General features: G+C 40.3%; 1 protein-coding gene and 1 pseudogene across 2 annotated transcripts in view; both read right to left on the bottom strand.

Moving 5' to 3' along the window:
* NBEAL1 (neurobeachin like 1) overlaps positions 1 to 19,629 on the bottom strand; it is a 218,639-nt gene that overhangs the window by 170,800 nt on the left and 28,210 nt on the right. For both annotated transcript variants that reach the window (XM_030916927.1, XM_010352612.2), the window contains exons 3-4: positions 14,658 to 14,749; positions 6,346 to 6,507 (exon numbers count right to left, since the gene is read on the bottom strand). In XM_030916927.1, coding sequence (XP_030772787.1) covers positions 6,346 to 6,507; positions 14,658 to 14,749 — 254 coding nt within the window. The remainder of the gene's footprint in view (positions 1 to 6,345; positions 6,508 to 14,657; positions 14,750 to 19,629) is intronic.
* On the bottom strand, positions 15,614 to 16,447 carry LOC115893246 (annotated as a pseudogene).

Genomic DNA, 19,629 nt, shown 5'->3' with positions numbered 1-19,629 from the left:
CAACAAAAAAGCAGCAGAAACCTGTGCAGACGCAAACGACTCTGTCTGACAGCTTTGAAGAGAGCAGTGGATCTCCCAACACGGAGGTTGAGATCTGAGAACGGACAGACTGCCTGCTCAAGTGGGTCCCTGACCCCTGAGAACCCAAACTGGGAGACATCCCCCACTAGGGGCAGTCTGACACCCCACACCTCACAGGGTGGAGTACACCCCTGAGAGGAAGCTTCCAAAGTAAGAATCAGACAGGTACACTCGCTGTTCAGCAATATTCTATCTTCTGCAACCTCTGCTGCTGATACCCAGGCAAACAGGGTCTGGAGTGGACCTCAAGCAATCTCCAACAGACCTACAGCTGAGGGGCCTGACTGTTAGAAGGAAAACTATCAAACAGGAAGGACACCTACACCAAAACCCCATCAGTACGTCACCATCATCAAAGACCAGAGGCAGATAAAACCACAAAGATGGGGAAAAAGCAGGGCAGAAAAGCTGGAAATTCAAAAAATAAGAGCGCATCTCCCCCTGCAAAGGAGCGCAGCTCATCGCCAGCAACGGATCAAAGATGGTCAGAGAATGACTTTGACGAGATGAGACAAGAAGGCTTCAGTCCATCAAGCTTCTCAGAGCTAAAGGAGGAATTACGTACCCAGCTCAAAGAAACTAAAAATCTTGAAAAAAGAGTGGAAGAATTGATAGCTAGAATAATTAATGCAGAGAAGGTCATAAACGAAATGACGGAGATGAAAACCATGACACGAGAAATACATGACAAATCCACAAGCTTCAGTAACCGACTCGATCAACTGGAAGAAAGAGTATCAGCGATTGAGGATCAAATGAATGAAATGAAGCGAGAAGAGAAACCAAAAGAAAAAAGAAGAAAAAGAAATGAACAAAGCCTGCAAGAAGTATGGGATTATGTAAAAAGACCAAATCTACGTCTGATTGGGGTGCCTGAAAGTGAGGGGGAAAATGGAACCAAGTTGGAAAACACTCTTCAGGATATCATCCAGGAGAACATCCCCAACCTAGTAGGGCAGGCCAACATTCAAATTCAGGAAATACACAGAACACCACAAAGATACTCCTCGAGAAGAGGAACTCCAAGACACATAATTGCCAGATTCACCAAAGTTGAAATGAAGGAAAAAATCTTAAGGGCAGCCAGAGAGAAAGGTCGGGTTACCCACAAAGGGAAGCCCATCAGACTAACAGCAGACCTCTCGGCAGAAACTCTACAAGCCAGAAGAGAGTGGGGGCCAATATTCAACATTCTTAAAGAAAAGAATTAAAAAAAAAAAAAAAAAAAAAAGAAAAGAATTTTCAACCCAGAATTTCATATCCAGCCAAACTAAGTTTCATAAGTGAAGGAGAAATAAAATCCTTTACAGATAAGCAAATGCTTAGAGATTTTGTCACCACCAGGCCTGCCTTACAAGAGACCCTGAAGGAAGCACTAAACATGGAAAGGAACAACCGGTACCAGCCATGGCAAAAACATGCCAAAATGTAAAGACCATCGAGGCTAGGAAGAAACTGCATCAACTAATGAGCAAAATAACCAGTTAATATCATACTGGCAGGATCAAGTTCACACATAACAATATTAACCTTAAATGTAAATGGACTAAATGCTCCAATTAAAAGACACAGACTGGCAAACTGGATAAAGAGTCAAGACCCATCAGTCTGCTGTATTCAGGAGACCCATCTCACATGCAGAGACATCATAGGCTCAAAATAAAGGGATGGAGGAAGATCTACCAAGCAAATGGAGAACAAAAAAAAGCAGGGGTTGCAATCCTAGTCTCTGATAAAACAGACTTTAAACCATCAAAGATCAAAAGAGACAAAGAAGGCCATTACATAATGGTAAAGGGATCAATTCAACAGGAAGAGCTAACTCTCCTAAATATATATGCACCCAATACAGGAGCACCCAGATTCATAAAGCAAGTCCTTAGAGACTTACAAAGAGACTTAGACTCCCATACAATAATAATGGGAGACTTCAACACTCCACTGTCAACATTAGACAGATCAACGAGACAGAAAGTTAACAAGGATATCCAGGAATTGAACTAATCTCTGCACCAAGCGGACCTAATAGACATCTATAGAACTCTCCACCCCAAATCAACAGAATATACATTCTTCTCAGCACCACATCGCACTTATTCCAAAATTGATCACATAATTGGAAGTAAAGCACTCCTCAGCAAATGTAGAAGAACAGAAATTATAACAAACTGTCTGTCAGACCACAGTGCAATCAAACTAGAACTCAGGACTAAGAAACTCAATCAAAACCACTCAACTACATGGAAACTGAACAACCTGCTCCTGAATGACTACTGGGTACATAACGAAATGAAGGCAGAAATAAAGATGTTCTTTGAAACCAATGAGAACAAAGATACAACATACCAGAATCTCTGGGACACATTTAAAGCAGTGTGTAGAGGGAAATTTACAGCACTAAATGCCCACAAGAGAAAGCTGGAAAGATCTAAAATTGACACTCTAACATCACAATTAAAAGAACTAGAGTGGCAAGAGCAAACACATTCAAAAGCTAGCAAAAGGCAAGAAATAACTAAGATCAAAGCAGAACTGAAGGAGATAGAGACACAAAAAACCCTCCAAAAAATCAATGAATCCAGGAGTTGGTTTTTTGAAAAGATCAACAAAATTGACAGACCGCTAGCAAGACTAATAAAGAAGAAAAGAGAGAAGAAACAAATAGACGCAATAAAAAATGATAAAGGGGATATCACCACCGACCCCACAGAAATAGAAACTACCATCAGAGAATACTATAAACACCTCTACGCAAATCAACTAGAAAATCTAGAAGAAATGGATAATTTCCTGGACACTTACACTCTTCCAAGACTAAACCAGGAAGAAGTTGAACCCCTGAATAGACCAATAGCAGGCTCTGAAATTGAGGCAATAATTAATAGCCTACCCACCAAAAAAAGTCCAGGACCAGATGGATTCACAGCTGAATTCTACCAGAGGTACAAGGAGGAGCTGGTACCATTCCTTCTGAAACTATTCCAATTAATAGAAAAAGAGGGAATCCTCCCTAACTCATTTTATGAGGCCAATATCATCCTGATACGAAAGCCTGGCAGAGACACAACAAAAAAAAAGAGAATTTTAGACCAATATCCCTGATGAACATCGATGCAAAAATCCTCAATAAAATACTGGCAAACCGGATTCAGCAGCACATCAAAAAGCTTATCCACCATGATCAAGTGGGCTTCATCCCTGGGATGCAAGGCTGGTTCAACATTCGCAAATCAATAAACGTAATCCAGCATATAAACAGAACCAAAGACAAGAACCACACGATTATCTCAATAGATGCAGAAAAGGCTTTTGACAAAATTCAACAGCCCTTCATGCTAAAAACGCTCAATAAATTCGGTATTGATGGAACGTACCTCAAAATAATAAGAGCTATTTATGACAAACCCACAGCCAATATCATACTGAATGGGCAAAAACTGGAAAAATTCCCTTTGAAAAGTGGCACAAGACAGGGATGCCCTCTCTCACCACTCCTATTCAACATAGTGTTGGAAGTTCTGGCTAGGGCAATCAGGCAAGAGAAAGAAATCAAGGGTATTCAGTTAGGAAAAGAAGAAGTCAAACTGTCCCTGTTTGCAGATGACATGATTGTATATTCAGAAAACCCCACTGTCTCAGCCCAAAATCTCCTTAAGCTGATAAGCAACTTCAGCAAAGTCTCAGGATACAAAATTAATGTGCAAAAATCACAAGCATTCTTATACACCAGTAACAGACAAACAGAGAGCCAAATCAGGAATGAACTTCCATTCACAATTGCTTCAAAGAGAATAAAATACCTAGGAATCCAACTTACAAGGGATGTGAAGGACCTCTTCAAGGAGAACTACAAACCACTGCTCAGTGAAATAAAAGAGGATACAAACAAATGGAAGAACATTCCACGCTCATGGATAGGAAGAATCAATATCGTGAAAATGGCCATACTGCCCAAGGTTATTTATAGATTCAATGCCATCCCCATCAAGCTACCAATGAGTTTCTTCACAGAATTGGAAAAAACGGTTTTAAAGTTCATATGGAACCAAAAAAGAGCCCGCATTGCCAAGACAATCCTAAGTCAAAAGGACAAAGCTGGAGGCGTCACGCTACCTGACTTCAAACTATACTACAAGGCTACAGTAACCAAAAGAGCATGGTACTGGTACCAAAACAGAGATATAGACCAATGGAACAGAACAGAGTCCTCAGAAATAATACCACACATCTACAGCCATCTGATCTTTGACAAACCTGAGAGAAACAAGAAATGGGGAAAGGATTCCCTATTTAATAAATGGTGCTGGGAAAATTGGCTAGTCATAAGTAGAAAGCTGAAACTGGATCCTTTGCTTACTCCTTATACGAAGATTAATTCAAGATGGATTAGAGACTTAAATGTTAGACCTAATACCATAAAAACCCTAGAAGAAAACCTAGGTAGTACCATTCAGGACATAGGCATGGGCAAGGACTTCATGTCTAAAACACCAAAAGAATCTAAAACACGGCAGCAGAAGCCAAAATTGACAAATGGGATCTCATTAAACTAAAGAGCTTCTGCACAGCAAAAGAAACTACCATCAGAGTCAACAGGCAACCTACAGAATGGGAGAAAATTTTTGCAATCTACTCATCTGACAAAGAGCTAATATCCAGAACCTACAAAGAACTCAAACAAATTTACAAGAAAAAAACAAACAACCCCATCCAAAAGTGGGCAAAGGATATGAACAGACATTTCTCAAAAGAAGACATTCATACAGCCAACAGACACATGAAAAAATGTTCATCATCACTGGCCATCAGAGAAATACAAATCAAAACCATAATGAGATACCATCTCACACCAGTTAGAATGGCAATCATTAAAAAGTCAGGAAACAACAGGTGCTGGAGAGGATGTGGAGAAATAGGAACACTTTTACACTGTTGGTGGGATTGTAAACTAGTTCAACCATTGAGGAAAACAGTATGGCAATTCCTCAAGGATCTAGAACTAGATGTACCATATGACCCAGCCATCCCACTACTGGGTATATACCCAAAGGATTATAAATCATGCTGCTATAAAGACACATGCACACGTATGTTTATTGCGGCACTATTCACAATAGCAAAGACTTGGAATCAACCCAAATGTCCATCTGTGACAGACTGGATTAAGAAAATGTGGCACATATACACCATGGAATATTATGCAGCCATAAAAAAGGATGAGTTTGCGTCCTTTGTAGGGACATGTATGCAGCTAGAAACCATCATTCTTAGCAAACTATCACAAGAACAGAAAACCAAACACCGCATGTTCTCACTCATAGGTGGGAACTGAACAATGAGATCACTTGGACTCGGGAAGGGGAACATCACACGTCGGGGCCTATCATGGGGAGGGGGGAGGGGGGAGGGATTGCACTGGGAGTAATACCTGATATAAATGACGAATTGATGGGTGCTGACGAGTTGATGGGTGCAGCACACCAACATGGCACAAGTATACATATGTAACAAACCTGCACGTTATGCACATGTACCCTAGAACTTAAAGCATAATTTAAAAAAAAAAAAAAAAGTGCTCTTTAAAAACTCTGAAAAAAAAAAAAAGAAAACTTATAGGATAATTACACTTTATTTGGTAAAATGATAAAATGAAATATCTGATTTATTTTCACAAATAACAGAGAGTAATAAAAATGCATATACATTTACAGGTGAGAACCATAAGAAAAATACTGGTATAGTAATTTCTTGCTGAAGAAAAACTGTCATTGACTTTAGTATAATTTTTTAAAATCTTGGCTAATGTCACTATAACTAGGTATAGTAACTAAAAGGACTTCCAACATACTAACAAACCAAAAGCCTATTGCAAAAAGCGCACTTACTCTTTAAAGTTCCATATGAACTACAAACATCATTAATAAGAAATAAAATTAATTATTATTTTGGTAACGTAACAATTATTTTAAAACAGATAATTAGCTTCTTTTTTCTTTTTTATTTACTTAATTTATTATACTTTAAGTTCTAGGATACGTGTGCAGAATGTGCAGGTTTGTTACATAGGTATACATGTGCCATGGTGGTTTGCTACACCCATCAACCCATCATCTACATTAGATATTTCTCCTAATGTTATCCCTCCGCTAGCACCCCACCCACCGAAAGGCCCAGTGTGTGATGTTCCCCTCCTCATCTCCATGTGTTCTCACTGTTCAACTCCCACCTATGAGTGAAAACTAGCTTATTTTATCTACTAGATACCTGCAAAGAATAATGAAGAACTTGACAAGCAAAATTGACAAGGCTTGCTGTTGTTCCTCTAAACCATCTGCCATTTTCTGAACACACTGTAGCAGCTGGATCCTCAGAACCTGCAGAATATTATCAGGAAGCAGCGATATTCCTGGAGGCATATCATCTACCCTAAAACAGAAAGGGAAAAAAATAAGAAGCCTGTTGAAATGTAAGAAGAAAATCTCTGGCATTTAAATGAACTTCATTTTCAGCCCAAATCCTAAAGAAGCTCTTTTATTCATTCCCGATACTCTGTGCTTTCTTGTCTGCAACACACCACCAGATGATTAGTAACTACAAGATTATTAGAGCAGAGTGGTTTTTCTTATTTCAGAAGAGGCTTACTAAAGAGAGCGACAGAGAGACTATTTGATATCTTTAATTGTACTATTTTTAATGAAAATATTTAGAATAAATTAATTTATGTTCCACTTAGAAATACTATGTATACTAAATACTGTGTATAGCAGTGTGCATACCATTTCTAAAAGAAACAATAACTGTAAAATAAAAATGAAGTATCTACATAACTAGTTTAGTATCTGTCAACTGTTGGCCAGGTGCGGTGGCTCACACCTATAATCCCAGCACTTTGGGAGGCCGAGGCGGGCGGATCATGAGGTTAGGAGCTCAATACTAGCCTGGCCAACATGGTGAAACCCCATCTCTACTAAAAATACAAAAAATTAGCCGGGCGTGGTGGCGCACCTGTCCCAGCTACTCAGGAGGCTGAGACAGAAGAATCGCTTGAACCCAGGAGGTGGAGGTTGCAGTGAGCCGAGATTGTGCCACTGTACTCCAGCCTGGGTGACAGAGTGAGACCCCGTCTCAAAAAAAAAAAAAAAAATTTGTCAACTGCTTTACTGAACATCATTGTTTAGTATAGACTCCCCAAGCCATATGATCAGAAGAGGGAGAAAAGATAACCAGCAAAAGGAAAGAAGAGAGATAAAAGGGTATTAAAAAAAAAAAAAAAAAGGAAATGTAGAGCTCTGAGCATGGGCATCAACAGAAGACTTTAAAAAGTAATAGATCAATATTTTGTGACAAATGGTTTCCATGTAAGACCATATGGTTCTTTAAGGGCAAATGCCAACATCAGACATGAGTGGTTCCTCTGGTGTTTCTTTCATAATAAAAACCCATACCTGGATTCAAAGTCTAAAGGCATGGGTACTAAATCTCACCTCTGTAACATACAGCTGATCATTTAACCTTTGAAGTTCCTCATGGACACTGAAGTACCCAACCTCATAAAATAATATATCTGTGTTCCAAGAGGAGCTGGTTTTAAGTGGGCTATGCAGATAAGCACAAGAGATATAGGGAAGGTCACTCCTGTGGTCACACAACCAAAACCAGAGAATACCTCCTCCCTCCCCAACAAAAATCAGTGGCACTAAATAAAACCCTATCATCTCTAGGGATGGCAGAAAATCCAAAGCATAACAAAACATGGATATCTTTTTTTTTTTTTGAGATGGAGTCTCACTGTGTCGCCAGGCTGGACTCAGCTCACTGCAACCTCCACCTCCTAGGTTCAACGGATTCTCATGCCTCAGGCTCCCGAGTAGCTGGGATTACAGGCATGTGCCACCACACCCACCTAATTTTTGTATTTTTCACAGAGACAGGGTTTCACCATGTTGGCCAGGATGGTCTCAATCTCTTGACTTCGTGATCCACCCACCTTGGCCTTCCAAAGTGTTAAGATTACAGGCGTGAGCCACCGTGCCCAGCCCAAAGAAAGCATGGATATCTTACCAGCCTGAAAGATGTAGGCTTAGAGTCAAGGCATGTTGAGCCACAGATAATGAAAAAAACGCAGTATTTCTTACAATCTTGTTTCTGGCCTGAGGTCTGTACCTGGTTGAAACCTATGCCAAATCACCTAAGAAACAGAAAATTGGCTCGGCAACATAGCAAGACTTCATCTCCACTGGGGAAAAGAAAAAAAAAATTAACCAGGTATAGTGGTACATATCTGTGGTCCCAGCTACTTGGAGGCTGAGGTAGGAGGATCGCTTGAACCCAGGAGTTCGAGGTTGCAGTGAGCTATGATCATGCCACTGCACTTCAGCCTGGTCGACACAGAAAGACCATCTCTCAAAAAATAATAATAATAATAAATAGAAAGAAATAGAAAATTGTGACTGCAACTTCTCTCACCATTACAGAGTGTTCAAAGAGATTTTTATACCATACTTAAAAATTGTTGCTAACCTGAATGGGTAGACAATTCCTGTGCTGCCACAGAAGACATTACAGTAGAGGGACCTGCAGAGAGAGGTTAATATTTCCAGGGAAATGAGAGACAGGAAATATCCTGGCAAGTCCAAAAGACTTGTGGAAGACCTGAAGAGATTGACCTAAGGAGAAGGATAGTAGAAACACAACTGAAGGGGCCAACATCTTAGAATTCATCTAAAAACTGCAAGTAATCACACAAGTAGGATGTTCTACCAATATTTAACATTCTGTTAATATTTTAATAAAACAGATACAAAATAAACAAAATTTCAAACATGAATGAGAAAATACCCATTCTCATGTGGGTTGCCAGTACATGACAGGTGGTTGCCAATACTTCTACAGGCAACTACATGTCTACTTGTGTTTTTTGTGTTGTTTTTTTTTGAGATGGAGTTTCACTCTTGTTGCCCAGGCCGGAGGCGCAATGGCACAATTTCAGCTCACTGCAACCTCCGCCTCCTGCGTTCAAGCGAGTCTGCTGCCTCAGCCTGCCGCATAGCTGAGATTACAGGCACGTGCCACCACACCCACTAATTTTGTATTTTTAGTAGAAACAGGGTTTCTCCATGTTGGTCAGCCTTGCCACCACGCCCGCTAATTTTGTGTTTTTAGTAGAGACGGAGTTTCTCCATGTTGGTCAGGCTGGTCTCGAACTCCCGACCTCAGGTGGTCTGCCTGCCTCAGCCTCCCAAAGTGCTGGCATTACAGGCATGAGCCACCGTGTGCGACATTCATGTCTACTTTTTAAGGAATGGCAGAGCTTTCTATGTGAATCTGCTGTGGTCTGAATGCTGGTATTCCCCCAAATTTCGTATGTTGTAAGCTAACCCCCAGTGCAATAATAGTATGAAGAGGTGAGGCATTTAGGAAGTGATAAGTCATGAAGGCTCTGCCCTCATGCATGGGATTATAAAGAGAGTGAAGGGAGCTGCCCTGCTCCTTCCTCTGTGTGAGGACACGGTATTCATCCCTCTGCTATGTAAGGACACAGCAAGAAACAGAGGACAGGCCCTTACCAGACATCAAATATGCTGGTGTCTTAATCTTAGACTTCCCAGCTTCCACAACTGTGAACAGTAAATATCTACTGTTGTTGTTGGCCAGGCACAGTGGCTCACGCCTGTGAGCACTTTGGGAGGCCGAGGCGGGTGGATCACCTGATGTCAGGAGATGGAGACCATCCTGGCTAACATGGTGAAACCCCGTCTCTACTAAAAATACAAAAAAAATTAGCCAAGCGTGGTGGCGGGCGCCTGTAGTCCCAGCTACTTGGGAGGCTGAGGCAGGAGAATGGTGTGAACCCAGGAGGTGGAGGTTGCAGTGAGCCGAGATGGGGCCACTGCACTCCAGCCTGGGCAACAGAGTGACACTCCGTCTCAAATAAATAAATAAATATCTACTGTTGTTCTTAAAAAAAAAAAAAAAAGTTTCCAGTTCTGTAAGCCACAATTTTTTTTAAGAGACAGGGTCTTGCTATACTGTCCAGGCTGGTCCTGGACTCAAACTATCCTCCCACCTTGGCCTTCCAAAGGGCTGGGATTATAGGCTTGAGCATTGTGCCCAACCTATAAAATTTGAGTATCACCTGCCCTATTTTACAGGGGTCTGAAACCAGAAGGTCAATATGCATTTTCAGCTGTGAAATATAGAAAGGTCTATAAAAATATAATATATTTTAAACATGCTATCACTAAAACCTCAGAATCTTTCCATAAGCCACTGTATACTAATTTCCTATCCCTTTAAGAAAAATGCCTGAATCTGAACAGAGCTCCCTAAAGCATGCCTATGATTAAATGACAATTATACTTTATAGCCATCTCTTCTTCAGCTTATGCTTAATATGAAGTATTGCTAGTATTTTCACATTGAGTAAAAGGCTGTTTAATTAACTATAAGCAGAAAAATCTGAAGCACATAACCAGTAGTCACATGTAGAATATAGTTAGCCTCTTTCTGAACCATCCTACAACATAAATTAAGAAAGTGTTTTATAAAATGAACAGCAGGCCGGGCGCGGTGGCTCAAGCCTGTAATCCCAGCACTTTGGGAGGCCAAGACGGGTGGATCACGAGGTCAGGAGATAGAGACCATCCTGGCTGACACGGTGAAATCCCGTATCTACTAAAAAAAAAACAAAAAACTAGCCGGGCGAGGTGGCGGGCGCCTGTAGTCCCAGTTCCTCAAGAGGCTGAGGCAGGAGAATGGTGTAAACCCGGGAGGCGGAGCTTGTAGTGAGCTGAGATCCGGCCACTGCACTGCAGCCTGGGCAACAGAGCGAGACTGTGTCTCAAAAAAAATAAATAAATAAAATAAAATAAAATGAACACCTGAGTGTAATTAAATTACACCAAAAATAAGCCACAAAGCATAATATAAGGAATGCCAAATTCTATAACCCAGTTACAAATATTTCATTTTAGTTGGGGCACCATTTCACTTGTAGCTTTGGATTCTTTCATTCTCTTATTTATAGGTGGTATCAGAAAATCTCTCATTAACATATATATACAAATATTTTTTTTCCTGCTAAAGGGCTAAAAAGATGTAATCTAAAAATAATAAACAAAGATTCAGATATAACCAATTTTCAAAATTAAGCAAAGCTATTCCTCCTCACTTTTCCAAAAACATATGTCAACAAGAAAGAAAATATTCAATTTTCCAATATTTTATCCTACTTATTTAAAAGTTCCCATTCTCTATATGCACATTGTCTTTAATAAATAAAGTCAAAAAATAAGCTTCTAAAAATGACTAAAGAGGACAAAAATTAGCTCCTAAGAAAGATTTTTTTTAAATTATAAAATTGGGGCTTGGTTGAACATGCCTTATAAATAAAGTTGAAATTTTTGGCCATGTTCCTAACGTTATGAGCATTTAAGGACTTGGAAGCATTTTCCCACCTCTAGGACTTTACTGTTCAAAATTCTATGCTTCTTTTGTTGCAGTTTCCCAAATTCCACAATTCTGTTCCACTCCTCTGTTTGGCTATTGAACGTCTACTGTAAACCAATGGTTGTCTGTGTCTACTACAGGAAGCAGTCTAGGTTGAAGTTCAAAGGCTTTTGAACTATTACTATTCTAGTAAAAGCCATCTCTGCTTTACATTATGAATTTTGTAAGGTCAGTTTACTTTACATGAGGATTAGCCATGTGTCTCTTATCTTCAAGGTGATTTGACTAATTTCATAAAATATCTTGTATACGGCATGTACTTAAAAATTTGAATGTTTTCTATTAGAAAAATTAAATTCATGGTTCAGTTTTTTGACAAAAACAGGAACCACAATATTAAGTAAACAAATTATATCACAAATGCAGCAATGCTCTTGGCGTTCTTCATGCTACTTTAAACACAGTGGCAATATAAGTCTACATAATGTTTTTGGAAACAATGTCCCAAGAAAGGAGACATGCATAATGTATGGATAACAACTGCACCTTAGAAACTTTAGAAGCCTGCATTCCAATATTCCAAACATTTAAAGGCTCAAATCCTAACTCTGTAAAATTATTAGCTCCATGATTTAAAGCAAGTTGTAAATTATTAAAACAGAAGTACTTCTAAGCACAAATCATATTATTTTATTGGTAAAAATTAGCAATAAATAATTTTATTTTGAGAAAAGGTCAAGATTAATACTCCTCAACCTTTAAAAACCTAACATGAATAATATTCTAATGAGGAAGACATCTGAAACTGGATTTATAAATAATGAAGTCCTAGTCTTTTTTTAGTACACTCACATCCTTACTTGAGTTGAATATCTCGGTCCAAAGCTCTAGCAATGACTCTGGATTATCACAATTACCTCTTAACTAGGCTCCTTGCCTACAGTCTCAACGCTCTCCACCAGCCACTAAAGTGACTTTGAAACACAAACTCGATCAAGACACTCCACACAGAACATTTTTCAGCAGCACTCTTATTTTCCATAACAACAACAAAAAAGTCAAAGTCCATTTGTATTGCATGCATAGTACCTCATGATCTGGCCCCTTTTTGATTCTCTAGACTCAATTCTCCTTTATTACCTCTGATTGCCTACCTCTATTCCCAAAATGCAAACACTTTTCCTCCTTTAAGATTTAATTCTCCAGACACTATTTCTCATCATCAACCACCATCCATTCCTCCCTTCTCTCCTCAACACATTTTTTCTTTTTTGAGACAGGGTCTCACTCTGTCACCCAGGCTGGAGTGCAGTAGCACAATCACAGCACACTGCAGCCTCAACTGTCTGGGCCAAATCAATTCTCCCACCTCTGCCTCCCAAGTAACTGGGACTACAGGCACACACCACCATTTTTAATTTTTTGTAGAAATGGGGTTTCACCATGTTGCCAGACTGGTCTCAAACTCTTAGGCTCAAGTAATCTGCCCGCCTCAGCCTCCCAAAGTGCTGGGACTACAGATGTGGCCACTGCACCTGGCCAACACTTATCTTAAACTGGCACTCCTTTTGTGGCTAGATGCCTCTCCCCATTTTTCTTGCATTTTACCCCAGCCAATCTCTCTTACTGAACAACTATTAGACCTTCAAGATAGCTTAAGATGTAGAAAAAACTTTATCTGAAAAGTGGGCCTGGGAAATGGTATGAAAGTGGGAATGGTGGTGGGTAGAAAAATGAAAGATTTGTACTTTCAGTAGTATTTTTCCACAAATTTGAATTTTTCCATTTTATGATTTTTAAATCTAGTTTCTAAAAATCTAAACACTTCATCTTCTCTAAGATGTATTCTAAGGTCCTACAGTAAGGCCAGGAATGAAAATAAGTTTCAACTCACATGCCTATTGTATAATAAAGAATGTATATCTGGTCTTTGTACCACTTTTCTGGCACATAGCTTCAAAAACCCTTGAGATTTTCTGAGTGATATTCAGAATGTCTTCTGTTATTTATAATAAGCCCTCTGGATTACATCTGAGTCTATGCAAATGAAGTGACTCAAGGTAAGCCCTTAGTTTCAACAGAAGGTTGCTCCTATCAGAAAGATCAAGCATTGGCCAGGTGTGGTGGCTCACACCTATAATCCCAGCACTTTGGGAGTCCAAGGCAGGTGGATCATGAGGTCAAGAGATAGAGATCATACTGGCCAATATGGTGAAACCATGTCTCTACTAAAAACACAAAAATTAGCCAGGCGTGGTGGTACGTGCCTGTAGTCCCAGCTACTCAGGAGGCTGAGGCAGGAGAATTGCTTGAACCTAGGAGGTGGACATTACAGTGAGCCAAGATCATGCCACTGCACAGCCTGGTGACACAGCAACACTCCATCTCAAAAAAAAAAAAAAAAGAAAGACCAAGCATTAATTAGAGGGCTGGAATTTTCAGCCTCACCACTGCTTATACTCCTAGGAAGAGGGAGATTGAGCTCAATCACATAATCCATTATGTAATGAGACTCCAATAAAACTCTGGACACCCAAAACTTGAACAGTTTCCTGATTAGTGAACACACTGATGTTCAGGAAGGGCAATACACCTTGACTCCATGGGGAGAGGGTGTGGAAGCTTTGCCTCCGGACCCTTTCACACCTTGTCCTATGTGTATTCATTACGATAAAGCCGTAATCATAAGTATAGTGCTTTCAGTGCTCTGAAAATTTGTTGTTACGGAAAACAACAAATTCAGGGTGTGAGAACCCTGAATTTATAGCCAGTTGGTCTGAAGTGTGGGTGATCCCCAAGACTTGTAGTGGCTGATGTCTGAAGTGAAAGCAGTCTTATGGAGGACTGTGCCCTTAACTTGTGGGATCTGGTAGTTAGTGTCAGAAATGAAGTGTGTTACAGGACACCAGTTGGTAGTGTCCTAGAAAAGCAGAGTTTTCTAGAAGCCAGGTCTAGCATCATCAAGAAAGACTACTGTCATCAATTAGCTATGTCTCTATGAGAATAGGGTTATTCATGAATATCAAGAGGGTAACATTATTGCCATCCTTCTAGTATGTCATCAATGAAATCTTTGTGCCAAAAATGAAAAACTCATCCAAGGGTAACAAATTAGTGTTTCTACATACCTGGTAGGCAGCTTTTCAAAGTCAACGTCTAAAAATTGTTCATAGCTAGAAACAAAAGTGTCCAACCATAGCTTCAGGTAATCTGGATCTTTCTGAAATAACAAAACCATCATAATATTAAGTATGCCTATGAGGGAAAAAAAATGCTTCCACACCTATTAAACAGACACCTAAAGAATCAATACTATGAAATATCTAAGTGATATTCAGGAGTACATATGTGCTGTTTTAAAATGTATATTAAGTATATGGAACTCTCAAATGGCTTCTCATGTCACTCAAAGAGCTAAAATCTTAACAATGTCCTATAAAAGTTTAAACAATCTACCCTCCCATATCCCTGTAAACTTGTCCATTGTTATCCTGTACTAACTGGCCTTCTGGCTGTTTCCTGGGACATGCCAGACACGCTCCCACCCTAAGGACTTTGCACTGGCTGTTTTCTCTACGCAGAACACTCTTCTCCCAGGTATCTGAATGGCTACTCCCTCATCTTCAAGTCTTTTTTTTTTTGGACAACTGAACATTTATTTGTGTGCCTTTCTTCTTATGTGTATTTCAAGTCTTTTCAAAACAAGGCCCCCAGACTCTCCAGATTAAATTATGTCCCTGGGCTTGGTCCATTGCTGCAGGAGTCTTAGGGAGCCTTGTACAAATGCTTGAGTTACTCATTTACCAACATTAAACCCTAGGATAGAAAATGCAACAAAGCAGGACTCCTTCTTCTATGGCATGTGCTGATTTCTGATGAGGCGGCAACCAATATAGAAAACACTGGAATTTTTCCTTAGAACTGGACTGTGATGAGAGATGCTTGCCATGAACATAAGCTACGGTATTTTCTTTGACTCTTCGTTTCTAATTTTTGAAGATAAGGCAAGGAATAATATTCTCTAAAGATACCTGATAATAATTCCCCCAAAAGCAAAAACACATGCTTCCACTGCACTGTGCTTTCAAATATTCTGGGTCTTGTTCAGCTGGCAGATGAGCTGACGGATGCATTCACCCTGATAGCCATGTGAGCCCATCTCCTTGAGGAAGCCCACTATATTTTTGGTATATAGTGGATGTATATAGCCAAGATCACACTACCACACTTCAGCCTGAGCATGACGGGTCACCAAAAGGTGGAAAGGGCACAAGAATCATGAGATCTCCTGGAAATACTTCACTGGGAAGGCAATTTCACGAATGAGGTCTTCCAAGAAAACGACACCAAACTTCTCCAGGTGCTCCTCAATCACTGCGTTGTCTGTCAGAGGGATGGTCTTACTCTTTACCTTGGCTTGTCCATGTTTCAAAATGAGTTCCCACAAAGACTTCAGATTTAGAAACCCCCAGGTCACATAAGTTTCCAATATAAGCAGCATTTTTAGGTTCTGGGGGTTGACTTAATTTACAAAAACACCACTAAAAATTTTCTTCAGGCGAAGTCTTACAATAGTTCTCTCCACCAGTAAACGCATGCCATTAATCCTTTCGAAGTGCACAACAAAGGCCATGGAATGTTTATCAGGCAATTCCAAGGCATGAGGTCTCACTTCTAGTCATCTGAGATGCACCTTGTCACATTTCTGCCTTCAGGAATCATGTAGGAATGATTCCAGTCACTTAAACCTGAGCCTTTTTCCTTTCCTCTGCTCTTTCTTTGCCAAAAGGGCCTGCTTTGCCTGAGTGGCTTTGAGGGCTTGAAAAACCTTCCTCTTTTTCAGGAGATTTTCTGGACCTAAAGGGATTTTTCTTTGCTCTTGCTCTGCCATCTTTCTAGTGTTGCAGCTACTGATCATGCACAACCCCACCCCAAGTCATTTTTTAAATGAAATATTCTCATTGAGGCCTATTTTTACTTCTTCTTAAAACCAGAAACCTCACCACCCCCTTACTTTACCTTATCATGTTCCCTCCACCATGGTCCTTTATCAACTTTCATCATGCTCTATAATTTACTTATCAGTTTATTTTTTGTCACTTCCCCAGAATATACGATTCACAAGTGCAGAGATTTTCATTTTTTTGTTTACTAATGAACACCAGTACCTTAAATAGTGGCAGGTACTGAGACTGTGCTCAATAAATATTTGTTCCATGAATTAAGAGTAAGTGTAACATGCATAAATGAAATCAAATTGGAAATGGATCATTAACATAAACATAAAAACTGAAACCAAAATTTTCTAGAAGAAAATACACCAGGCACAGTGGCTCACGCCAGTAATTCCAGAACTTTGGGAACCCAAGGCAGGAGGATTACCTGAGGTCAGCGGTTTGAGACAAGCCGGGCCAACATGGTGAAACCCCGTCTCTACTAAAAATACAAAAATTAGCCAGGTGTAGTAGTGCAAGTCTGTAGTCCCAGCTACTCGGGGGGCTGAGGCATGAGAATTGCTTGAACCCAGGAGGCAGAGGTTGCAATGAACCAAGATTGCGCTACTGCACTCCAGCCTGAGCAACAAAGCGAGACCCTGTCTCAAAAGAAAAGACAAGACAAGACAAGACAAGACAAGACCGAATAACTTTGCTACCTGAGGATAAACAGAGGTTTCTCAGCTAGGGCAAAAAAAATCATAAACTGAAAAAGAAAAAAAGATAACTGGTATTAATCAAAACTTAAAACTTCTACTCATCAAAAGGCACTATTAAGAAAATGGAGGCTGGGTGCAGTGGCTCACAACTGTAACCCCCACACTTTGGGAAGCTGATGTGAGAGAATTGCTTCACCCCAGGAATTCGAGACCAGCCTAAGCAACATAGTGAGATCCCATCTCTTCAAAATATAGAAAAAAATTAGCTGGGTGTGGTTGCGCATGCCAGTAGTCCCAATTACTCAGGAGGGTGAGGCTGGAGGAATTCTTGAGCACAGGAAGTCAAGACTGCAGTGCGCTGTGATCATGCCACTGAGTGACACGTGCCATTAGTAAACAAAAAGATGAAAATCTCTGCACTTGTGAAACTTATATTCTGGTGACAGAGTGAGACTCTAGAGAAAAAAGAAAATGGAAAGACAAACCATACTGGTTGAAAATATTCTCAGGGACTTGTATGAAAAACATAAAGATCTCCTACAAATCAATAACAAAAAGACAATTCAGTTTAAAAATGGGCAAAAAGCTTGGACACTTCACAAAAGGGAATACACAAATGGCCAAACAGCACCCTAATCTGTGACCAACATCATTAGTTATCCAGATAAATGTAAATTAAAACCAAGTAAGATACTATTATATACCCACTAGAATGGTTAAAAGTAGAAAAACTATATCACATTAGTGAAGACGTGCTAATTTTTGTAAATGTGCAACTTGGTTCAGTTACAGTAACTGTAACTCTCATACATAACTGGTGGCAGTATGAAATAGGATCACCACTTAGAAAAGTTTAAGTTAAATATACACATATCAAACAGCCCAGCCATTCCTCTCCCAGATAAATGAATACAAATATCCACAAAAACACTTGCACAAAAATGTTTATGGAAACTTTGTTTATTACAGCCCAAAGCCGAAAACAAAAATTCTATCAAGTTAACAAACAAATTGTTGTATATTCATACAATGGAATACTATTCCAGGAATAAAAACGAACTATTGATACTCACAATGACAAAAAATTTTTTCAAAAATCTATTGAGCAAAAGATGTTAGGCATCAAAGCACATATCACTTATTTATTTATTCATGTATTTATTATTTATTTATTTATGAGACAGGTTCTCACTCTGTTACTCAGGCCGGAGTGCAATGGCATAATCATGGTTCACTATGGCTTCAAACGCCTGAGCCCAAGGAATCCTCCTGCCTCAGCACTCCAAGTAGCTGGAGTATTGCTATCATGTCTGGTTAATTTTTGTATTTTTTGTGGAGATGGGGTCTTGTTACAGTCTCAAACTCCCGGCCTCAAGTGATCCTCCCACCTTGGCTTCCCAAAGTGCTGAGATTATAGGTATGAGCTACCTTGACCAGCCTGATATCACTTATATGCAGTTCTAGAGCAGTCTATGGTGACAGAAATTAGACAACATGGCTGCCTCTGGGAGGACTGACTGCAAAGGGGCACAGAGGGAACTTTCTTAGGTGATAGAAATTTTACATTTCTTGACTAAAGTAGTGTTTATACAAATGTTTGCATGTATCAAAATTCATCACATTTGACACTTAAAATCTGTGCATTTTTATGCTTTGTGACATTTCAATAAAGCTGAGTTGAAAAAAAAAAACTATGATCCCGAGGGTGGCTCCAAGATGGCTGACTAGGAACAGCTCCAGGCTACAGCTCCTAGTGTGAGTGATGCAGAAGTCAGGTGATTTCTGCATTTCCAACTGAGGTACTGGGTTCATCTCAGTGGGGCTTGTTGGACAGTGGGGGCAAGACAGTGGATGCAGCCCACCCAGCGTGAGCTGAAGCAGGGTGAGGCATCGCCTCACCTGGGAAGCGCAAGGGGTCAGGGAATTCCCTTTCTTAGCCAAGGGAAGCAGTAACAAAGGGCACCTGGAAAATAGGATCACTCCCACCTTAATACTGCACTTTTCCAACGGTCTTAGCAAACGACACACCAGGAGATTATATTCCACATCTGGCTCAGAGGGTTCCTTGCCCATGGAGCCCTGCTCATTGCTAGCACAGCAGTCGGAGATCTAACTGCAGCAGCAGCAAGGCTGGGGGAGGGGTGCCCGCCATTGCTGAGGCTTAAGTAGGTAAACAAAGCCTCTGGGAAGCTGAAACTGGGTGGAGCCCACCACAGCTCAAGGAGGCCTGCCTGCCTCTGTAGATTCCACCTCTGGGGGTAGGGCATAACTGAACAAAAGGCAGCAGAAACCTCTGCAGACTTAAATGTCCCTGTCTGACAGCTTGGAAGAGAGTAGTGGTTCTCCCAGCACAGAGTTTGAGATCTCAGAACGGATGGACTGCCTCCTCAAGTTGGTCCCTGACCCCCGAGTAGCCTAATTGGGAGGCATCCCCCAGTAGGGGCAGA

Source organism: Rhinopithecus roxellana, chromosome 14 (genome assembly GCF_007565055.1).
Source record: "Rhinopithecus roxellana isolate Shanxi Qingling chromosome 14, ASM756505v1, whole genome shotgun sequence".
In the NCBI taxonomy this organism is placed as follows: Eukaryota; Metazoa; Chordata; class Mammalia; order Primates; family Cercopithecidae; genus Rhinopithecus; species Rhinopithecus roxellana.
The sequence above is the reverse complement of the archived record's forward strand: the minus strand, read 5'-3'. Positions and strand labels throughout refer to the sequence as shown.